This window comes from Molothrus aeneus, chromosome 23 (assembly GCF_037042795.1).
Source record: "Molothrus aeneus isolate 106 chromosome 23, BPBGC_Maene_1.0, whole genome shotgun sequence".
NCBI lineage: Eukaryota > Metazoa > Chordata > Aves > Passeriformes > Icteridae > Molothrus > Molothrus aeneus.
Genome location: NC_089668.1, coordinates 5508228 through 5528464, shown reverse-complemented (window position 1 = coordinate 5528464; position 20237 = coordinate 5508228). Strand labels below are relative to the sequence as shown.

At 49.9% G+C, this 20237-nt stretch overlaps 1 protein-coding gene and 1 long non-coding RNA gene across 2 annotated transcripts in view; one reads left to right on the top strand and one right to left on the bottom strand.

Moving 5' to 3' along the window:
• HIVEP3 (HIVEP zinc finger 3) overlaps positions 1-20237 on the top strand; it is a 75484-nt gene that overhangs the window by 35103 nt on the left and 20144 nt on the right. The window contains exon 3 of the mRNA XM_066565024.1: positions 11963-12138. Coding sequence (XP_066421121.1) covers positions 11963-12138 — 176 coding nt within the window. The remainder of the gene's footprint in view (positions 1-11962; positions 12139-20237) is intronic.
• Positions 1972-18694, bottom strand: LOC136566065 (uncharacterized). The gene is made up of 3 exons (XR_010784976.1): positions 18622-18694; positions 2536-2569; positions 1972-2406 (listed from the first exon to the last, which is right to left on the bottom strand). It is a non-coding gene; the product is annotated as an uncharacterized lncRNA (long non-coding RNA).

The window sequence follows — 20237 nt, the reverse complement described above, 5'->3', positions numbered from 1 at the left end:
GAATAACAGGCAGGGTTCAGGATGTCCAGGCCATGGATGTCCTGGCACTGTGGAGAAGGAGAAATCCAATATTCCCTGTGGGGCTGGAGCTGCTGGAAGGGGAAATGTTTGGGTCTCTGTTGCTAAGGGATAAATGCTGGGGACAAACACAGCTCCTGACCAGCACCCCTTGCCAAGCCCTGGGCCCGTCCAGGGTGGGTTCAGCCCCTTCTCAGAGAGGGACAATCCCCAAGGAGAGCCTCTCCAGCCTGTGCTGGTGCACAGGAAGTTTTCTTTCCTTTCATCATCCCTAAATGAGCTCCCATGGAGCTCCCAAAGCCGAGGGAGCAGTGGGAGGGGAGAGCCAGGAGGTCACTGCCAGAGCATCCCGGCCAAATCTTCCAGCAAAACTTCCAGGAAGAGGAGCTGAGCCCCCGTGGGACAGGAGGGAAACAAAAGGATGTGACAAAGCAGACAGAGCCCAGAGGAGGGGTCTGGTCTGAGCCAGTTTTGTGGCTCATTTGTACAGAAAAATCAGTGTTTCCTATTCCATCCCTTAATAACAGCATTGCTGGAGCTGGCCGAGGCTGAGGAGAAGCTGGAAGTGACCACAGATCCCTGGATTACACCCCTGGGAGAAAGGAAATGCAGTTTTTGAAGTTTGTTTGAGTGAGGCAGCGGCACCAGGGAAATGCTTTTGGGTCATAGGAAATACTTCACAAATTTGGCACAAATGAGGGCTGGAAATTCCCTTCAGTCACTGGGAGTATTTGGGGTATTTAAGGGGATCCCTGGCCAGACAGTGAGGAAACACAAGGATCCTGGAGGATCTGTGGCCACCAGCACAGTGACCCAGGGGCACTGGGTCAAGGGAAGGCTCTTCAAGTCCCTAATTTTATTAAAATAAGCTCTGATTCAAATAAACTCCATTCCATGTTCTGTAGTTCCAAACTCCAACAATGCCATGTTCTGTATCTCTGACTGCAGTTCATGTCTCACCCACTGCAGTGAGTGCCAACAGGCTCCCCATTCCCCCTTGCAGCGATTAGAAACATTATTGATAAAATGCATTTATTGATGTTAAAAAATTAATATGAATTTGGAAATATCACATCACTTAGAATTATAGAATCATGGAAGGGTTTGGGTTGGAAGGGAACTTAAATCTCACTCAGTGCCATGGCAGGGCCACCTCCCACTGTGCCAGGTGCTGCCAGCCCCAATGCCCAGCCTGGCCTGGGGCACTGCCAGGGCTCCAGGGGCAGCCACAGCTGCTCTGGGCACCCTGGCAGAGCCCAAACCTCTCCAACCAGGCCTTGCCAGGCTACAAACCCCTGTGGCAAATGGCACTGGGGGCACCTGGAACCATGCAGGAAATCATTCTTTCCTTTCCTTTCTCCATTTGCTGCAATGGTTTTTGCTGCTGGTTTCCATCCTGGATTGAGGAATGGGAATGCCAGAGTGGTTTGGGTGGGAAGGGATCTTCAATGCCAGCTCATTGCAGCCCAGGGCCACCTCCCACTGTGCCAGGTGCTGCCAGCCCCAATGCCCAGCCTGGCCTTGGGCACTGCCAGGGCTCCAGGGGCAGCCACAGCTGCTCTGGCAATTCCAGCCCAGCCCCTGCCCACCCTGCCAGGGAACAATTCCCAATTGCCAAGATCCCATCCAGCCCTGCCCTCTGCCACTGGCAGCCATTCCCTGCCTCCTGTCCCTCCATCCTTGGCCCCAGTCCCTCTGCAGCTCTCCTGGAGCCCCTTCAGGCCCTGCAAGGGCTCTGAGCTCTCCCTGGAGCCTTCTCCTCTCCAGGGGAGCACCCCCAGCTCTCCCAGCCTGGCTCCAGAGGGGCTCCAGCCCTGCAGCAGCTCTGGCACCTCCTGTGGATTTGTTTCCATAAGTGATCTCAACCCTGAACAATTTATTCAGGAAATTTAGGATCTCTTCAGGGTAACAAGTGCTGAAGTGAGACCCTGCAGGGAGGGCAGGGTGCTGGGAAGAAAACCTGGAATGAGGCCAGGAGTGAGAGGCAGGATGAGTGACAGAGGGACAAGAGCAGCCTGGAATTAAATAAATTTAATTTGCCAGAGCAGTCAGAGCACGGGGAGCAGGGGCTGCAGGAGGAGCTGTTGGAGAGCCAGGGGCGGCCGTGTCACCCCAGGCATTGCTGTCACCCCTCTGGAAGGTGGCCAATCCATCCTGGGGGCACAGAACTGGAGTGAGACCCGTCATCTGTGGGGATTTCTGTGCCAGACTTCCCCTGTGAATCTTTTATGAATCAGCTGGATGAGTCGCTGGTTGTTTTTTCCTTTTTTTATCTCGTGTTTCATTCGGTTTCTGTTTGATCTTCCAAGGCTGGAGCAGTGCCCAGGGCTGAGGGTGAGTGCTCACAAATATGAACTTCTGTGCTGTGTCCAACCTGTCTGACTGCTGCTGGGGAGGCAAAACCACCCCAATAAAATGGGAAAAAATTGAATTCGATGTGCTGGGAATGTAATCTGTGACAGTTGCTAAAGAAATCTGGTTTGGAGGAACTGGATTACACTGGGAAATTATCCTTACCAGTGAACAGAGCAGGTGTTGGCACAGCTGGACTCTGTAAGCATAAGGACAATACATAAATACTTAATACAATCACAAATTAAAGATTTGGTGCTAAATCTGAATATTTTTAACCAAAGTACATTCGTTGGATTTCATAGCATATGGAAGCATGTTTCCTGCACATATTGTAGTTTCATGACATTGTAGAGTAGGTGCAGCTATGTGTAGCTACATGATTAATTTCAAAAATATAGCTATGATGTAGCTATAATGAAATAAAATATATATTATAATAATATAAATATTTTAAAATATATTACATTTATAATAATATATTTGTATATCATTATAAAATAAAATATATATTATAATAATATATATAAATATAGCTATGATGCAGCTATTATAAAATAAAATATATATTATAATAATAGCTAATAATATATAAAATATATAGATATTTGTATTTTAATATATATTTATTTAAAAATATAATATATTTATATAAAAATAAAATATATGTTATAATAATATATAAAATATATATTTTTAAATATATTAAAATATATTTTGTAATCATATATATTTATATATTTATCAAAAATATACATTATAATAATATATAATTAAAAATATAGCTATGGTGCTACAGCTATTAATTGCTATAGCAATTAATCACAGCTATGTGTAGCTATGATTAATTTCAAAAATGCATTAGTCCAGAGTTATTTTCAGCTTGGTTTGATGATGTACAATTTTGCATCAGCAGTGATGCGGCTTTGATTTATCCTCAAAACATCCAAAAAACTCCATCACACCCCTGGCATTGCTCTTTGCTGCATTCCTTCTTCCCTCCTCCTGTCCCTGTGGTGTTGGATTTGGGGTTGGTTGGGTTTTGGGGCCCTGCAGGAGTTTGGGTTAGTTTGGGTTTTGGGGCTCTGCAGGAGTTTGGGTTTAGTTTGCGTTTTGGGGCCCTGCAGGAGTTTGGGTTAGTTTGGGTTTTGGGGCTCTGCAGGAGTTTGGGTTTAGTTTGCGTTTTGGGGCCCTGCAGGAGTTTGGGTTAGTTTGGGTTTTGGGGCCCTGCAGGAGTTTGGGTTAGTTTGGGTTTTGGGGCCCTGCAGGAGTTTGGGTTTAGTTTGGGTTTTGGGGCCCTGCAGGAGTTTGGGTTAGTTTGGGTTTTGGGGCTCTGCAGGAGCTCTCTGGTCATTGTGTGGCATCATCTGGGGACAGGGACACAGCCCAGCCCTGAGACAGAGGCTGGGGAAGCTCCTCCATTGTCTGTCTGCTCCTAAAATTGGATGTAATGGGGGAAGCCCAGCAGGGACTAATTAGTGAGTGCACACAATCAGTGCAGCCCCGCATTTCTTCACGCTCTGGTGGCTGAGGCTGAGCCCCTGGCAGGGACTGCAGGCTCACACTGCACTGAAATCCTCTCACCTTGCTCTGCGCTGCCATTTCTCCTTCCTGCTCCCCTCTGATTGCATTTGAGCCACGTTTGCAGTCTGGGCACTGTGGGGCTGCCGCTGTTTTGTGGGGTTTGTGCTCGTGCAGTGGTTTGCAGTGCCAATTAAATTATTTCAGCACGGATATGACAATTAAATGATTTCAGCAGAGAGGACAGAGCAGCCCTAATGAGCCGAGCTGTAATTCCACCTCTGTGAGAGCAGAAGGTGCCACAACCCCAAACTGAACCAGTCCTCCACTCAGGCATGACGTTGAGGAGGAACATGGAACTGGTTTTGCTTTCTTTTCTGTTTTTGCAGCTTTCCATCCACACCCAGCCCTTGCTGGCTCTGCTCGGGTTCATTGCACTCAGGGTCCCTCCGGGACACCCCACACCCTGCAGGGGCAGCTGTAGGGTCAGGGATCAGGTGCAGGATCAGGGATCAGGAACAGGATCAGGGATCAGGGATCAGGGATCAGGGATCAGGGATCAGGGATCAGGAATGGGACCAGGGATCAGGAACAGGAACAGGGATCAGGAATGGGATCAGGGATCAGGAAAGGGATCAGGGATCAGGGATCAGGAACAGGATCAGGGATCAGGAACAGAATCAGGGAGCAGGAACAGGATCAGGGATCAGGAACAGGATCAGGGATCAGGAGTAGGATCAGGGATCAGGCACAGCTCCTCTGGAGCAGCTCCTGCACTCACAGGTCCTCCCTTGCGTGTCAGTGTGTCCCTGATGGTGACAGTCACCCCTTCACTGTCTGTGTGTGTCCCCAATGGTGACAGTCACCCCTTCACCCATGGGGTGTCCCCAATGGTGACAGTCACCCCTTCACCCATGGGGTGTCCCCAGTGGTGACAGTCACCCCTCCACCTGTGTCTGTGTCCCCAATGGTGACAGTCACCCCTCCACCCATGGGGTGTCCCCAGTGGTGACAGTCACCCCCTCACCCCGTGTCTGTCCCCGATGGTGACAGTCACCCCTTCACTGTCTGTGTGTGTCCCCAATGGTGACAGTCACCCCCTCACCCCATGTCTGTCCCCAGTGGTGACAGTCACCCCTTCACTGTCTGTGTGTGTCCCCAGTGGTGACAGTCACCCCCTCACCCCATGTCCCTGTCCCAAACAGTGACAGTCGCCCCTCACCCCGTGGTGTGTCCCTGGTGCCAGGGCTGCCCCAGCTGCCCCCCTCCCCTGCAGTTTCCCAGCAGACTCTGGCTGTGAGGATCCTTTATTCCAGCCAGGCTAAGCAGATTTTGTGCCAGCTCCTCCCAGGTCCATGCCCAGCTTTGTTGTGCTGCTCTGGACATGCCTTGTTTGTCTGGGTGCAATATCCCTGTCTGGAAAATCAGGATGCTGGAGGGTTCGTGGTGCTTTCAGAGAGCTGGAAATGCCATTGTCTGCTGTGGGGTTTGCACAGGAATCCCTCTGCTCGCCCTGCTGGAGCTTGGGATGAGCCAAGGGACATCTCAGGGTGAATGTCTGGCCTTGAGGACACACCTGAGTGTGACATCCTCAGCCCCAGGGATTCCACAGGGAAAAACTGAGGAATTCTGCTGCACACTCAGCTGCAGAGTGGTCATTTTGTACCAGGGAGCTGTGAGGCAGGCAATTAATGATCAGTAATTAGTGGCACTGTGGGAGTTACACATTTATCTGGCAAATTTTGCAGGAGACATAAAGCAGAAATGAGATCAGTTAATCCCAGAGCAGCCTGTCAGGAATTTCCCAAGGATTCAGCCAAGCCAGATGAGTGGGCAGCCTGGTGACAGATGAAATGTGCCATCAACAAACCCAAAATCTGACACCAAAGGCAAAAACTCCAGAGCTGGACTCGGTTCACTTGCCAGGGAACCAAACCCAGCAGCTCAGGACAGGGATCAGATATCCCATTCCTCTTCCTGCGCACCCAAAATCCAAAAAGCAAACAAGGGATTTGATCAAATGTCAAAACCAGACTAGGAAATATTTCTTCAGTTGCTGTGAAAGCCTCCAGAGGTGTTCTTTGAGACAGCATCCAGCTTTAAATCATGAAAATTCACAGAATTAAAGCTAATTTTTAAAATTTTAATAATTAAAATGTAACCGCTGTGACCAGCAAGGTCACATCAGCAAAGCCTTTGCAGGGCAAGGTAAAATTCTGGTGGAATTAAAAAAAAAACAACTTGAAAAAGGAAGCAAAGAGGGGAAGGAGTGATTCAGTCCAGCCATGAGCAATGAGTCCCCCAGAAACCTGCTCTGCCTCCCTGCCTGCCAACCACCAAACTTCCTTCCCCGTGGCTGTCCAAGGGTTGATCCTGTGGTTTCCAGCCACATGGAGAGTTTGGATGTGCCTCACAGCACTGAGGGGAAGAAAAAAAGAAGTGTTTGTGGCTAAAAATGATGGTCAGGAATTTGTAAGAGGTGATCCTGGGAACCGAAGCTCCTCCAGGCTGGAGGCAGTGAATGCTCGGGGTTGGGTTTCAGCTGGAGGGAAGGAGCTGAGACAAAGCCTCCTCCAGGTTTGTGTTTTCCCATTGCTGGGTTTCCTGTGCTCCTGACAGGGATTTTGGGCCCGTTCTGGGGCTCTCAGGTCTCTGGTGTTCACAGGGGTCCCAGGATGAGGGAAGAGATAAGAATGTTGACTCCATGCTTCAGAAGGCTGATTTGTTATTTTCTGATATATATTATATTAAAAGGAAACGATATACTGAAAGAATAGAAGGAAGGATTTCATCAGAAGGCCAGCAAAGAAAGGAAAGGAATGATAATAAAATCTTGTGACAGCTCACAGCCTCGACACAGGTGGCTGTCATTGGTCATCAAGTAAAAACCATTTCACATGCTGGGTAAACAATTCTCCAGATCACATTCCAAAGCAGCAAAACATGGAGAAGCTGAAGCTTCCCAGCTTCTCAGGAGAAAAGATCCTAATGAAAGGAGTTGTCATGAAATATGTCTGTGACACAGGGTGACACCAGCCCTGCCAAGGCTGTGCCAGCTCCTCCTGCTCTGACAAGGGTTTGCAGTGCTGGCCCCAGATCTGCCAGCAGGAAACACCAAAGAACCTTTCAAAAATGCACCAAAGAGCTGGATTTTGATTTCTGTGTGTGTGTTTGAAAGCATTGTTCCCTAAATCAGCATCTGGGCTCATGATGGCCATTAACCCCTGCATTCCCAATCATTCCAGCGTAGAGGGGAGCGTGGCACCGCAGGGCTGGGAGCTGCTAAGGATGGGATTTGGATGGGCTGGGATAAGGATGGGATTAGGATGGGATTAGGATGGGATTAGGAATTACTCAGGGCTCTGAAGAGAAGCCCAGATTGCTGCCACAAACCCACAAACCCAGCTGTGGCTATCCCCAGGTCTGCTTGCAGCAAACCTCGGGGAGCAGGGAGGGTCCTGTGCCAGGGTAAATCCTCACATGGAGTGAGCTGCTCTTGTGCTGTTTTTTCAAGTTTTCCTGATATTTACATTCTTGTAACAAACTTTCTCACACACTTTATGTAAATAACTTACTGTTTTGCATTCTTTTATGGAGGAAATTTGATGGACTGTTGGTTTGTCCAGTGTCATTGGAGAGGTGGCACTGTCACCAATCCACTATCACTTTTGGAAATCTATAATATATAATATATTATCTATCTATCTATATATATATCTATATCTATATCTATATCTATATATATATATATATATATATATAATATTATATATATAATATATATATATAATATATATATAATCTATATATATAATATATATAGATATATATATCTATATATATAATATATATATTATCTATATATCTATATTATATATATAATGTTATATATATATAATATATTATATATTATATATATAATATATATAATATTTTATATATATAAAAATCTATAAACTATAAATACATATAATATACATAAAATCTATAAAATGAAATATATAATTTATAATCTATAATCTATAATCTATAATCTATAATCTATAATCTATATAATATATAATATATAATATATAATATATAATATATAATATATAATATATAATATATAATATATAATATATTATATAATTATATATTATATATTCTATATTATGTATATATTGTAAATAATATGTAATCTCTTATCTGAGCTATAAATGTTAAAGTCAGAAATTAAACTTCCCTCCTTTTTACCTTGAGAGAGCTGCATGTCCACATCTTGTTATTTTGTGGCCTGTAGTGACAAGCTGTGCCTGATTTATCTTCCTGATGCAAATCAGATGGGCACAGGAGCAGGGAGATGGGATCACACTGAAGGAATTATGTCCATAAATCTCTTGCAGCCCTCAGAGCAGGCAAATGGCATCTGCAGAGCCTTCTCTGGGTTATGGCACTGTCACCTCCTGCTGTCTCCTTCCCCTTTGGTTTGGTGTTCCTTGAGAGGAACTTGCTTTTCCTCCCTCTCCCCTCTCCCTGCCTGTTTTCCTCGTGGTTTCAGGGAGCTGTGGGGGAATATCTGTGCTGAGCGCTGGCAGGGTGTCAGATGAAGTGCAGTGCCTGATTCCAGATTCAAGCACAGGGCTGTTTTAATGTGGCCTGATGGCTTTAATGAGCCACACAAACATTGCCATGGCAGGCTGGAATTAAGGGCAGTGCAAGTCCAAGGCTGATAAAGGAGCAGTTCCAGGTTTGAAATGGCCGGGTGGGTCCCAGCACACTGACGGGCCGAGGAGGAAGCCTGCAGTACAAACCTGAGCAGAAAAAATCAGGATTCCTGATTCCTTTTGCTCCTCCTGAATCTTTAACACTGCCTGAACAAAGAAGGGACAGGAACCATCCCTAAAAACCTGAGCCCTGGAATCCTTTGGGGTTAATGGTGATAACTGGGCATACTGGGATGGAGACTGGGGCACTGGGGGAGCCCTCCAGACACCAGCTCAGTCCCCTCTGGCCAGATAATGAGAACTTTGTCATGATGGGTGTTGATGTTGGGTTTTTTCAGAGTTTTTTGGGGGTTTGGATGGTTGGGAATGGCACAATGGGGTGGCATTGCTGTGACTTCAGTCCCAGCAGAAAAAATGAAGTATTTGAGCCACCAGGTGCCCCTGGTGAGGACCCAGAGAACTCCTGCTGATGCTGAAGGACACAAACACAAACTATTGGACACCAAAGCCTGGTTTGTGCTACTGCTGCAGACTGGGGCTGTCTGAACACCCAATTTTCCTCTCTTTCCTCTAATCTGTGTCCAAAACTGAACCCATGACCTCACCCCTGAGCTCAGGAGGAGCTCAATCCTCTCTGAGCATCTCAGGAGCAGCTCAGGCTCCTCTGAGCACCTCAATCCCCATCTCAGCACCTCAGGAGCAGCTCATCCCCCCCTGAATGTCTCAGGAGCATCTCATGCTCCTCTGAGCATCTCAGGAGCAGCTCAATCCCCTCTGAGCATCTCAGGAGCAGCTCAATCACCTCTGAGCATCTCAGGAGCAGCTCATGCTCCTCTGAGCATCTCAGGAGCAGCTCAATCCCCTCTGAGCATCTCAGGAGCAGCTCAATCACTTCTGAGCAGCTCAGGAGCAGCTCAATCCCCTGTGAACATCTCAGGAGCAGCTCAATCCCCTCTGAGCACCTCAAGAGCAGCTCAATCCCCTCTGAGCATCTCAGGAGCAGCTCAATCCCCTCTGAGCACCTCAAGAGCAGCTCATACTCCTCTGAGCATCTCAGGAGCAGCTCATACTCCTCTGAGCATCCCAGGAGCAGCTCATGCTCCTCTGAGCATCTCAGGAGCAGCTCATGCTCCTCTGAGCACCTCCCACAGCTCTGAACAGATCCAAGGGGCTCAGCCAGGGCTGGGAAGGGCTCAGTCCCAGCTCACTGCCTGCAGCCAGCAGGATCAGCCTGAATTTCAGCTCCCCCAGACACCCCTGTAGAGCTGGAACTGCCTGGGCTCTTCCTGAGGGAAAGGAATAAAGTGTGGGGGAGATCCAGGGGTCCCTGCAGTGGGACTCACCCACTTCCAACCCCACCCTACAGGCAGCTGGGAGGGGTTTCCATGGGTGCATCCTGTGCAGGCTGTGCCATTCCCATCCTCTCAATTCTGGGCTGGTCTTTGTGTGGTTTTTAAACTCATTTTTAAATGAGCCTTGTTTTTTTGTTTGTTTTTTTTTTTTAACATTATAAATACATAAGTTTTAGTATTTATCATATATTCACTTACTGAAGTGCTCAATCTATTGCAGTGCAGCTGTTTCTGTTCAAGTTTCTCCTCAGTCTGGCTGCTGTCTTCTCACCCTTCTGGTTTGGAATAGGCTTCACTGGGAAGACACTAAAACCTGACTGATGGTGTTGGATGCCTTTGGATCTCCTATTAAGAGGCTTTAGACAGCCTGATTTTTCCAGGGTGGATGTTTGGAGATATCTGAAGACCAGACTTAATTCCTCCTGGGTAGAAAAATGACTTGCAAGAAGTGCCATGCTTTAAAAATTTGGCCTCTATAAGATCTGAGGGGAGCAATTTGGTGTTACCTTATTCTTCTTGTGCTGCAAGTACAGGAAATTGCAGCCTTCATTTGCTGAGCAGCAGGAGGCTGGAAGATTTGTCTCAGTCTTATAAGGGTTTTTCAACCCCCCCATCCTGCAGCCTTCCCCATGCACTCATGCCTGGACAGAAAATCAAATCTGTAATGGGAAGGAAGGATGACCAACCTCATTCTCTTTTAGGGTAAACCTAAATCGTGATCCTGTGCCAAAGATAAAAGAGCCTGGAGTCTGCAGTGTTTACATCTAGTGGTAGCACCATTCATTTATTAGAAATAAGGATGTTTTCTTCTCATTGTGTCCATTCTGGGTGTGTCATTCAGGCTGTGTGGGGCTCACAGGGGGGTTTGTGGCACTGGTGACATCTCAGGTGGGAGCCTGGAGGGTGGGAGGTCCCAGGAGCTTTGCCTGGAATGAGTTGTGCCAGCACCTGCAGAGGCAGCCTGGGCATGTTTGAAGTGGCAGGGACTGAGAGGCAGCTGGGCTGGCCTGGGACAAACCCTGTCCATCCTGGCCTAGGCCAAACTCTGTCCAGCCTGGCATGGACAAAACCCTGTCCAGCCTGGCCTGGGATAAACTCTGTCCAGCCTGGCCTGGGACAAACCCTGTCCAGCCTGGCCTGGGATAAACTCTGTCCAGCCTGGCCTAGGCCAAACTCTGTCCAGCCTGGCCTGGGATAAACTCTGTCCAGCCTGGCCTAGGCCAAACTCTGTCCAGCCTGGCCTGGGCCAAACTCTGTCCAGCCTGTCCTGGGATAAACCCTGTCCATCCTGCTCTGGGCCAAACTCTGTCCAGCCTGGCCTAGGCCAAACCCTGTCCAGCCTGTCCTGGAACAAACTCTGTCCAGCCTGGCCCTGGACAAACTGTCCATCCTGCCCTGGGCCAAACCCTGTCCAGCTTTGCCTGGTCCAAACTCTGTCCAGCCTGGCCTGGGTGCCTCAGTTTATGTTTGAGGATGGGGCACACCAGCACAGTGGGGTGTCCCCATGACTCTGTCCAGTCTGGCCTGGGCCAAAACTTGTCCAGCATGGCCTGGGATAAACTGTCCATCCTGCCCTGGGCCAAATTCTGTCCAGCCTGGCCCAGGACAAACTCTCTCCAGCCTGGCCCAAACTCTGTACAGCCTGGCCTGGGCCAAACCCTGTCCAGCCTGGCCTGGGTGCCTCAGTTTGTGGTTGAGGATGGGGCACAGCAGCACAGTGGGGTGTCCCCATGTCCCAGCTCAGCTTTGGGCTCTTGGTGGTCACAGAGCAGCAGATTCAGGACATGAGACCATCCTGGATGTGTCTGGAAGCACCTGGGCACGAGCTTTGGGTGCTAATTCACATTTAGCCTAATTCCCCAGAGCTACCAAACAGCAACCAAGACCTGTGGTGTCAATAACACTCTGAACTAACCCAGCAAAGTTGTGACTTCTTCTGTTGAGGTGGGAATCTTCTTTTTTTTTTTTCTTTTTTTTTTTTTTCCCCTTTATCACGCCACCTGTTGCTCATAGGTACAAATCAAACGAAGAGTATGTGTATGTGCGAGGCCGTGGAAGAGGGAAGTATGTTTGTGAGGAGTGTGGAATTCGCTGCAAGAAACCCAGCATGCTGAAGAAACACATTCGCACGCACACAGACGTCAGGCCGTACGTCTGCAAGTACTGTAACTTTGCTTTTAAAACCAAAGGTAAGCCACAGCCAGCTGCCAGCTCCTCTGCTCAGGGTGCTGGCACTGCCAGCCTGCTGGGGGCACCCACAAAGGGAGAGGGAAGGCATTGCCAGGGGCTGGCAAAGCCCCCCAGTTGGAGGGAGGGGGATGAGGGAGTTGGAAATTGGTTGGTGTTTCCAGAAGAGCATCCCTGCCATCCTCCTTGTGCTTGTCCAAGGGGAAAGTCCTGAAATGCAGCTTCTCTGGCAGGGCTTTCTGAGCAAAACCAGCCCAGGAGCTCCAGGCTGAGCCCCTGGATCCAGGCTCTGGGGGGCCTCTCCTGCTACTCTGCCCATTCTCATCCTCTGCAGTTGCATGTGGCTTCCACATTCTCTGCATCACATCAAAGGACCTTTTCCCTAAAGGTTTTCATCCCAGGACATCGAGCCATCAATGCCACCAGGTGTGCTCTGCCATGGCCTCAGCAAGGGTGTCAGTGAGAGCAGGCAGGAGCCTGCAAACCACAGGCAAAATAGAACTTCATTCCATGAGAAACGGGGAATGGGACCTTCCAAATGGGCCAGAGGTGCCTTTAACTTCTTGTAGGGGTCTGGCAGCGTGGGTTGGACAAAGGTCTGGTGGCAGCAAGTCTTGGGATAAAGCAGCAACAAGTGTGGGGCTCGGGTTCTTGCTTACAGCTTGGCAGAGCTCAGGGAGCCTTTGGACAATGCTTTTGGGCACATTTAGGGGTTTTGGGGGCTGTCTGTCTTGGTTTGGAAAGACAGGAGTCTTCTAAGGAAGGCAGGAGCCTCCCCTGAAATGGAGAATGTAAACCCTCCCCACCCCTCTGAATTGCTGTAAATTTTAAATTAAGGGGCTCTCAGGCAGAAAGATGAGAGCAGGAAATATCAGTTCTTTACTAGGAAAGAAAAAAATGAAAGGATAAAATGAACAATGCAGTGAACTAAAGCAACAGTGCCAGAGTCAGAACCCAGCCTGGCACCCTGTGGGTCAGGCTGGTGGCAGCAGAACCATTGGAATTGTGGCTCAGCCCTCCTGCAGTGCCAGGGCTGGTTCTGCTGGAGCAGGGATCCTGGAGAAAGGTGCAGTCTCTGCCTCTGCAGATCCAGGGCAAGAGGCAGCTGCTGTTCCTCTGGGCAATCCAGTGCAGAAGCTGTGCTGGTGTTCCAGAATCTCCAGATTCTATCCGGGTAGGAATGCTTGGCTCCTCCCTCTGGGCTCCCATCTGCCAATGGGATGCTGTAGTTCTTATCAGCCATGCAGGGACATTCCATAGCTGTTATCAGCAGGTGTCCCCTCCCCAGGGAGGAGTGGGTGTGGTCACTCAGAGAGAGATAAGGCAAACTGCCCACTTGACAAAGGTAATCTGCCCTACAGATGGCAATTGAACACATCCTGCATTGCAATCTGGAACACTGTCCCATGCAGGAGCTGGACTGGGTGACCCCTGTGGGTCCCTCCCAGCTCAGGGAGTCCCAAAACACCCATTGTTGTCTGTAGCTCCATCAGTCTCAGAGGGTGGCACAGCTGGGAGGGCTCAGTGCCCAGGAGGAGCTGGTGTCACCCAGGCAGTGGCACAGCGTGGCTGTGGGCAGGGCACAGCGTGCTGTGTGCTCTGTGGCACCTGTGCTGGCCCAGGGGGACAGAGCAGGACAAGGAAGTGACTCAGGGGGGGCAGTGCCTGGAGCTGGTGGCTTTGCTGGGAAGGCTGGCGGGGATTTCTGGCTGCCAACGTGCTGGGGGTCACTGGCACTGGGGCAGAAGGGGAAGTGGCACCGGGTCTGAGGCCAGATTCTCATGCTGCACATCCCAGCGCCGGTTCTTCCTCTCCCTCCCATCCTGGAGCTGTTTCTGATTCATTTCCTTTCTCGTCCCCTCTTGCTTTGACTTCGTTCCGAGGTTTCCCTTGGGGAGCTGAGCCCGCTCAGCCTCTCCCATCACCTCACCTCACTCCCACCATGCTTCTGTAGGGCTTTTGCCCGGGGTGATGGCATCAAACCATCCTCTCCACCACCTCTCTGGCTGCTTTGCTCTTCATCTCTGCTCCCTTGAAGGCCACGATCTGTCAGCTCTGGCTGCACATGGCAAACAGACCCTTCCCTTCTTCTGCTTGGCATGGCCAAGGGAGCATGGAAATGCTTCCTTCCTTCCTTCCTTCCATGGAACAAAAATCATCCACACTCTGCTGGGATTTCAGTGGCAAAGCACCTGTTTGCCCATGGGGGCATGGAATGGGCAGAACTCCCCTGGATCGGGGGATTTATGAAGAAATGCTTGCATGGTGGTGACTTGGAATTGCATGAGAATGGTTCTTGGCTGGGAGGGTGAAGGGCAGAGCCTTGGGGGTGCTCAGAGTGCCCAGAAATGGGAGAAAAACTCTCTGGGGGGCACAAGGAGCTTTGGAAGAGCTGAGAGGGGTGAAGGGAAGAGCCCTGGAGTGTGCTCAAAGTGCCCAAAAATGACACAAGGAGATCCGGAAGAGTTGGAAGGGGTGAAGGGCACAGCCTTGGGGGTGCTCAGAGTGCCCAAAAATGGGACAAAAGCTGGTTGGGGGGCACAAGGAGATCTGCAAGAGCTGGGAGGGGTGAAGGACAGAGACGTGGGTGTGCTCAGACTGCCCAGGAATGGGAGGCAAAATGTTTGGGGGGCACAAGGAGCTCTGGAAGAGCTGGGAAGGGTGAAGGGAAGAGTTCTGGGCTGTGCTCAGAGTGCTCAGAAATGGGACAAAAGCTCTTTGAGGGGCACAAGGAGATCTGGAAGAGCTGGGAAGGGAGAAGGGCAGAGCCTGGGGTGTGCTCAGACTGCCCAAAAATGGGAGAAAAGCCGTTTGGGAGATCTGGAAAAGTGGGAAAAAGCTCTGTGTGTGTTGACAAAAGCATCAGCTGGTGACAGAGAGTCATCACCAACCAGAGTTTGAGATCACTTTAAAAATCACCAGGAAGGGCAGGAAGAAAATCCTTTTTTTTTTTTCTTCATGCCCGTGCCAGTGATTTTTAAAAGCAATTTCAAACTCTGCTCATACCAAGTGACCCAGAGGAGCGGGGGCTTTGCAGAGCTGCTGTTCCCAGCTCATTTTCGGTGGGGTTTGTCTCATTTTGGCTCCTCCCTGGGCTGGGTGGGGTTGGCAGCCCCGGGCACGCAGAATGCAGGAGCTGCAGCTCTCCCTCCTGCACAAACACGGAACTTTTTTAGAAATCAGCTTTCCAGAGTTAATTTTAGCCTTCAGCATCAGCTCCAGGGGGAGGTCTGTGGAGCTGGCTTCGTTTTGGCTGGGGTAGATCTCTCCAGCATGATCTAATGCTCTAAACTCTCCAGTAGGCTGGAAGCAGTTAAATGGGATTTTATTGTTATTATTATTATTATTTTTAATGAGGAGCTTTATCTGGTTAAAATGTACCTCACCCCCCACCCTTCCCCCTCTAGAAAATCCATGACTGTGTTCCAAGTACTGGGAAAACTTTTGCAACAGAAAATGCTATAAATATTTCCCCTTATTCATTAATTTGCTGCTTTTTGTGCCTTTCTGTCACTGGAAGCAAAGCTGTTCCTTTGGCTTAGAGAACTGCAGGGAAATTTTATTTTTTTATTATTCTAAAGCAAATCCATGAGATTAATTCTGGGGTTTTTTTGGTGTCTGTGCTTGTTTTGCTGATGGGAACAACAGCCTTGGAAATTTGGTTTGCAGAGATTTGTTTGATTTGGTGTTTCTGGAGCAGATCTAAAGGTGCCTCTTTAATGAGGTGTCTCTCCCTCCCCTGCGGCGGAGCTTTGTGCCTGTGGCCTCCAAAAGGGTCTTTAAAGGAGGCTCAGCAGCTTCTGCATTGTTTTCTGGGCAGGAAGGAAACAAGAAAAAGCTGGTTTCCCTTTCAGGAAGGTTGGGAAGAGCTTTTCCCTTCCCCTCTCTCACTGCTGCTGGGATGAGGGGCAGTGCTGGCACATTAATTCCCTTTCCCAGTTATTATTATTATTACTTTCCAGTTATTTTCCCTCCTCCTTCAGACCCACATCAGCCTCTCACAGGGTCCTGATTGCTTCCAGTGCCCTCAGAAATTCTGGATAAAATGTTTGGAACAGCTCTGAGGTCAGGAGGGATGAGGAGCTCCAGTTTAATTTAAAGGGAGCTGAGGAAAGGACACTGCTGGCTGGAGATCCCCCATTTCACACTCTGTGCCACTCACCCTTCCCAGCCTCCAGACTGCTCAGCCAGAGCCTTCAATAAATTCATTTTCAGTTCCTTAAATCAGCCCCTGCCAGCACTGAGGGCACTGCACATGTGAATATATGGAATATATTAAATTCAACGCATTAAATGCATTCCCCCCAGCCCTTAAAGGGCTGCACAGTTTGTTGTTATTGCAGCTCCAGCAGCCTCAGTCTCCTCTGGAAAGCACAGCAGGCAGAATTCCCTGGGCTTCCAGGGACTGAGCATCCCTGGGGACTGAGCATTCCATGGGCTGAGCATCCCTGGGTGCTGTCCCTGTGCTCCTGGGCATGTCACAAACATCCCCTGGGATGGGGACAGAGTTATCCCCAGGGATTTCCTGCCTGGACATCCCATGGGATGTGAGGCAAGAGCAGAAAATGTCCCAGTGGAGCAGCCAGGAGATGAAACACTGAGCAAAAGGGCTCTGGAACTCTCCAGAGAAAGGGAAAAAATCCAGGAATCAGGGCTGGGAGCAAAGGATTGGTGACCTCCAGGGAAATATTCACTGGTGTTTTCTGGAGCCAGTGCAGCCATTAAAGTCTCAGCCCCACTGGGAATTCTGCTCATTTGGAAATCTGCAAATCCTGGGTACCTTTCTGGAATATCAGCTTTTGGCTGGAAAGGTTTGATCCAGGAGGTGGCTGATGTTTTATGGCCTGGGTGGATCCAGGCAGGCTGCATGTGCAAATTCACTCCTTTAATCTATATGTCAATAAGGATAAAAGATAATAATCGATTTTCTAAAAGATTGAACTCCTCTGCCCAATGAATTCTGTAAATGAAAGCTTTCCTCCTCACAAAGTCTCACCTGGGGACATCAGCACCACACCGAGGCCTAAATCAAGGCCTGTGCATTATTTAAATCCCACATAAAACCTGGTTCAAGGATTTATTTGGCACACAGAGTATCAGTCATGGCTGGTTCTCTGTTTGAGGGCATCCCCCAGCAAAATCAAAGAATCCCAGAATGATTTGGGCTGGAAGGAACTTAAATCCCACCCAGTGCCACCCCAGGGCCACCTCCCACTGTGCCAGGTGCTGCCAGCCCCAATGCCCAGCCTGGCCTTGGGCACTGCCAGGGCTCCAGGGGCAGCCACAGCTGCTCTGGGCACCCTGGCAGAGCCCAAACCTCTCCAACCAGGCCTTGCCAGGCTACAAACCCCTGTGGCAAATGGCACTGGGGGCACCTGGAACCATCCAGGAAATCATTCTTTCCTTTCCTTTCTCCATTTGCTGCAATGGTTTTTGGTGCTGGTTTCCATCCTGGATTGAGGAATGGGAATGCCAGAGTGGTTTGGGTGGGAAGGGATCTTCAATGCCAGCTCATTGCAGCCCAGGGCCACCTCCCACTGTGCCAGGTGCTGCCAGCCCCAATGTCCAGCCTGGCCTTGGGCACTGCCAGGGCTCCAGGGGCAGCCCCAGCTGCTCTGGCAATTCCAGCCCAGCCCCTGCCCACCCTGCCAGGGAACAATTCCCAATTGCCAAGATCCCATCCAGCCCTGCCCTCTGCCACTGGCAGCCATTCCCTGCCTCCTGTCCCTCCATCCTTGGCCCCAGTCCCTCTGCAGCTCTCCTGGAGCCCCTTCAGGCCCTGCAAGGGCTCTGAGCTCTCCCTGGAGCCTTCTCCTCTCCAGCCTGGCTCCATGGCTGTCTCCTCCTCCCAGAGGAGCTGCTGCTCTCCTGCAAGTGCTTTCCAAGGAGGAATGTGACAATTGTTCATCCTGTGAAGCTCTGGCTCTTTGTGTCACAGTGCTGCCTCCTGCACTCGCTCATTTGTTGGTTTTTTAGGGTTTTTCTTTTTGGTTGTTGCTCAATTGATCAGATTTAACAGCAGAAATAGAAAGGTTCATCCCCAGCACAGACAGAATCATTTTCCCAGGAATCTCAATGCTTCAGCTCCCTAAATTCTGCTTTAATTCCTTAAAAAGACGATAATAGCTCTTCCAACAAGGAAAAAAAGAATCAATTTCCCTCATGAAATTTAACTGGGAAATAACTTCTAGTCCCTATTAAGCTGCTTTAGGTGCTTTTGGAAGGCCCCAGTCTCAGCTTTCTCCAAACAACACAGGCATTTAAGCTGCTCTAAGTCCCACTAAGAGCTCCCAGCATGGGCAGAGCTGAGGCAGCTGGAGCTCATAGTTCTGGGCAGGCGTAATGGGAGCTGTGCTCACACTGCCCCTGCTCCTCCTGGGGGCTCAGCATTCCCAGGAATTCCTGAGGGATTTTTTAAATATAGCCAGTTGATTGCAAATCTGGGAGCTTTTTTTGGTAAACAGTCCCCAATAAGGAGCACTTACCTGCTTAGGGTTCAGTGAAATTCCTCTGCTATTTAAATCCAGCTCCCTGCTGCTCTCTCTTGCTCCCTCAAAGATGTTTTTCCATGGTTTCCAAGGAAGCAATGCTGTGTGGTTTTTCTTTTATTTTTTTTTCTCCTTTTTTTTTTTTTTAACTTGGGAGCCAGAACTCTGCAAGGCTACAAGTAGCTGTGAGTCTTCCCTGGTAGGATTAAATCCAGCTCTCACTTAGCAAAGTGGTGTTGGTTTTACTGGAAATCTGCCGAGCGTTTAATCCTGCCAGCGTTAATTAAGGGCTCTAAAAAAACACAAACTGGAAGAAGAGCCCTGATCAGATAAATATCCTTGTCCTGCAGATTGCTCCCAGGATGATCACTCAGCTTCTCAGCCCAGGGAAAGGAGCCTCCAGCTTTTAATTTCCTTAAAACGATGCAGAGGGGGCAGATGAGGATCTGTCCTGCTGAGCCTCCCTTCCCTAAAAGGATGCAGCATCCCTCTTTTCTTGGGATTTCTCCAACAAAATTTGCACCCCGAGCTCTGCAGGAGGATCTTGGCCAGCAGCTTTACCTGGGGGAGGAAGGGAGAGACAGAGCAGAGGGAAAAGGAGCTGGAGGGGAAGGAAACAAAGCTTGGGATGAGTTGGTGCTTTGGGGTTTGGGGTGAATTTGTTGGCACTGGGGGTTGGGAAAGGAAGGCAGCAGCCACACGCTGGCCTGGCCAGGGACAGAAAACAGGACAGCAGGTGACACTGGTGGCTCCTGGCACATCTTGGCAAACCCAGCAGCTGCTGAGCCCCAGCAGAGGGGCAGGAGGGCTCTGGGAGCCCTGCAGGTCCTGCAGCTGCACAGGGACACACAGCTGGCCAGCCAGGTGTCCCTGGGACACTTGAGGTGGCCAAGGTGGCTTTTGAACACCTGAAGTGGCCATGGTGGCTTTTGGACACCTGAGATGGCCAAGGTGGCCTTGGGACACCTGAGGTGGCCAAGGTGGCCTTGGGGCACCTGACGTGGCCAAGGTGGCTTTTGGACACCTGAGGGGGCCATGGTGGTCTTTGAACACCTGAGGTGGCCAAGGTGGCCTTGGGGCACCTGACGTGGCCAAGGTGGCCTTGGGACACCTGAGGTGGCCACGGTGGCCTCAGAGTGGCCCTGAGGACCTGAGAGCAAAGCCTGGCACTGAGCAGCTCCCTCTCCTCAGGAATTCCTGCTGCTCCCTCGGGTCTGCGTCTCCCTGCTGCTGTTCCCAGGGCTGTTGGTGGCACAGAGGATTTCTGGGCTGGTTTGGGGGCAGCAGAACGCTGGGGATGTCCCCTCCCCACTGAGCTGGGTCCCCACAAAGCCCCTGCTCACAGCAGGCACTGCTGGGGTTGTGTTTGCTGCCCTTGGAGGGGCTCCAGGCAGGGTTTTGGCTGAGCAGGGGTGGGGCAGAGCTGGCTGGACAGGCAGCAGCACGGGGGGTTTGCAGCCACTGACTCGGTCTGGGCTGCTCTTGCTGCTGCTCATTTCCAAAATGAAATTCCAGCTCCGTGAGGCCACAGCTGGGACTGTGCATGGGGATGGTTTTTTTTTTTTCAGTTTGCATTTTCATTTTTTCTTTTTTTTTTTTTTCACCAATCCTGG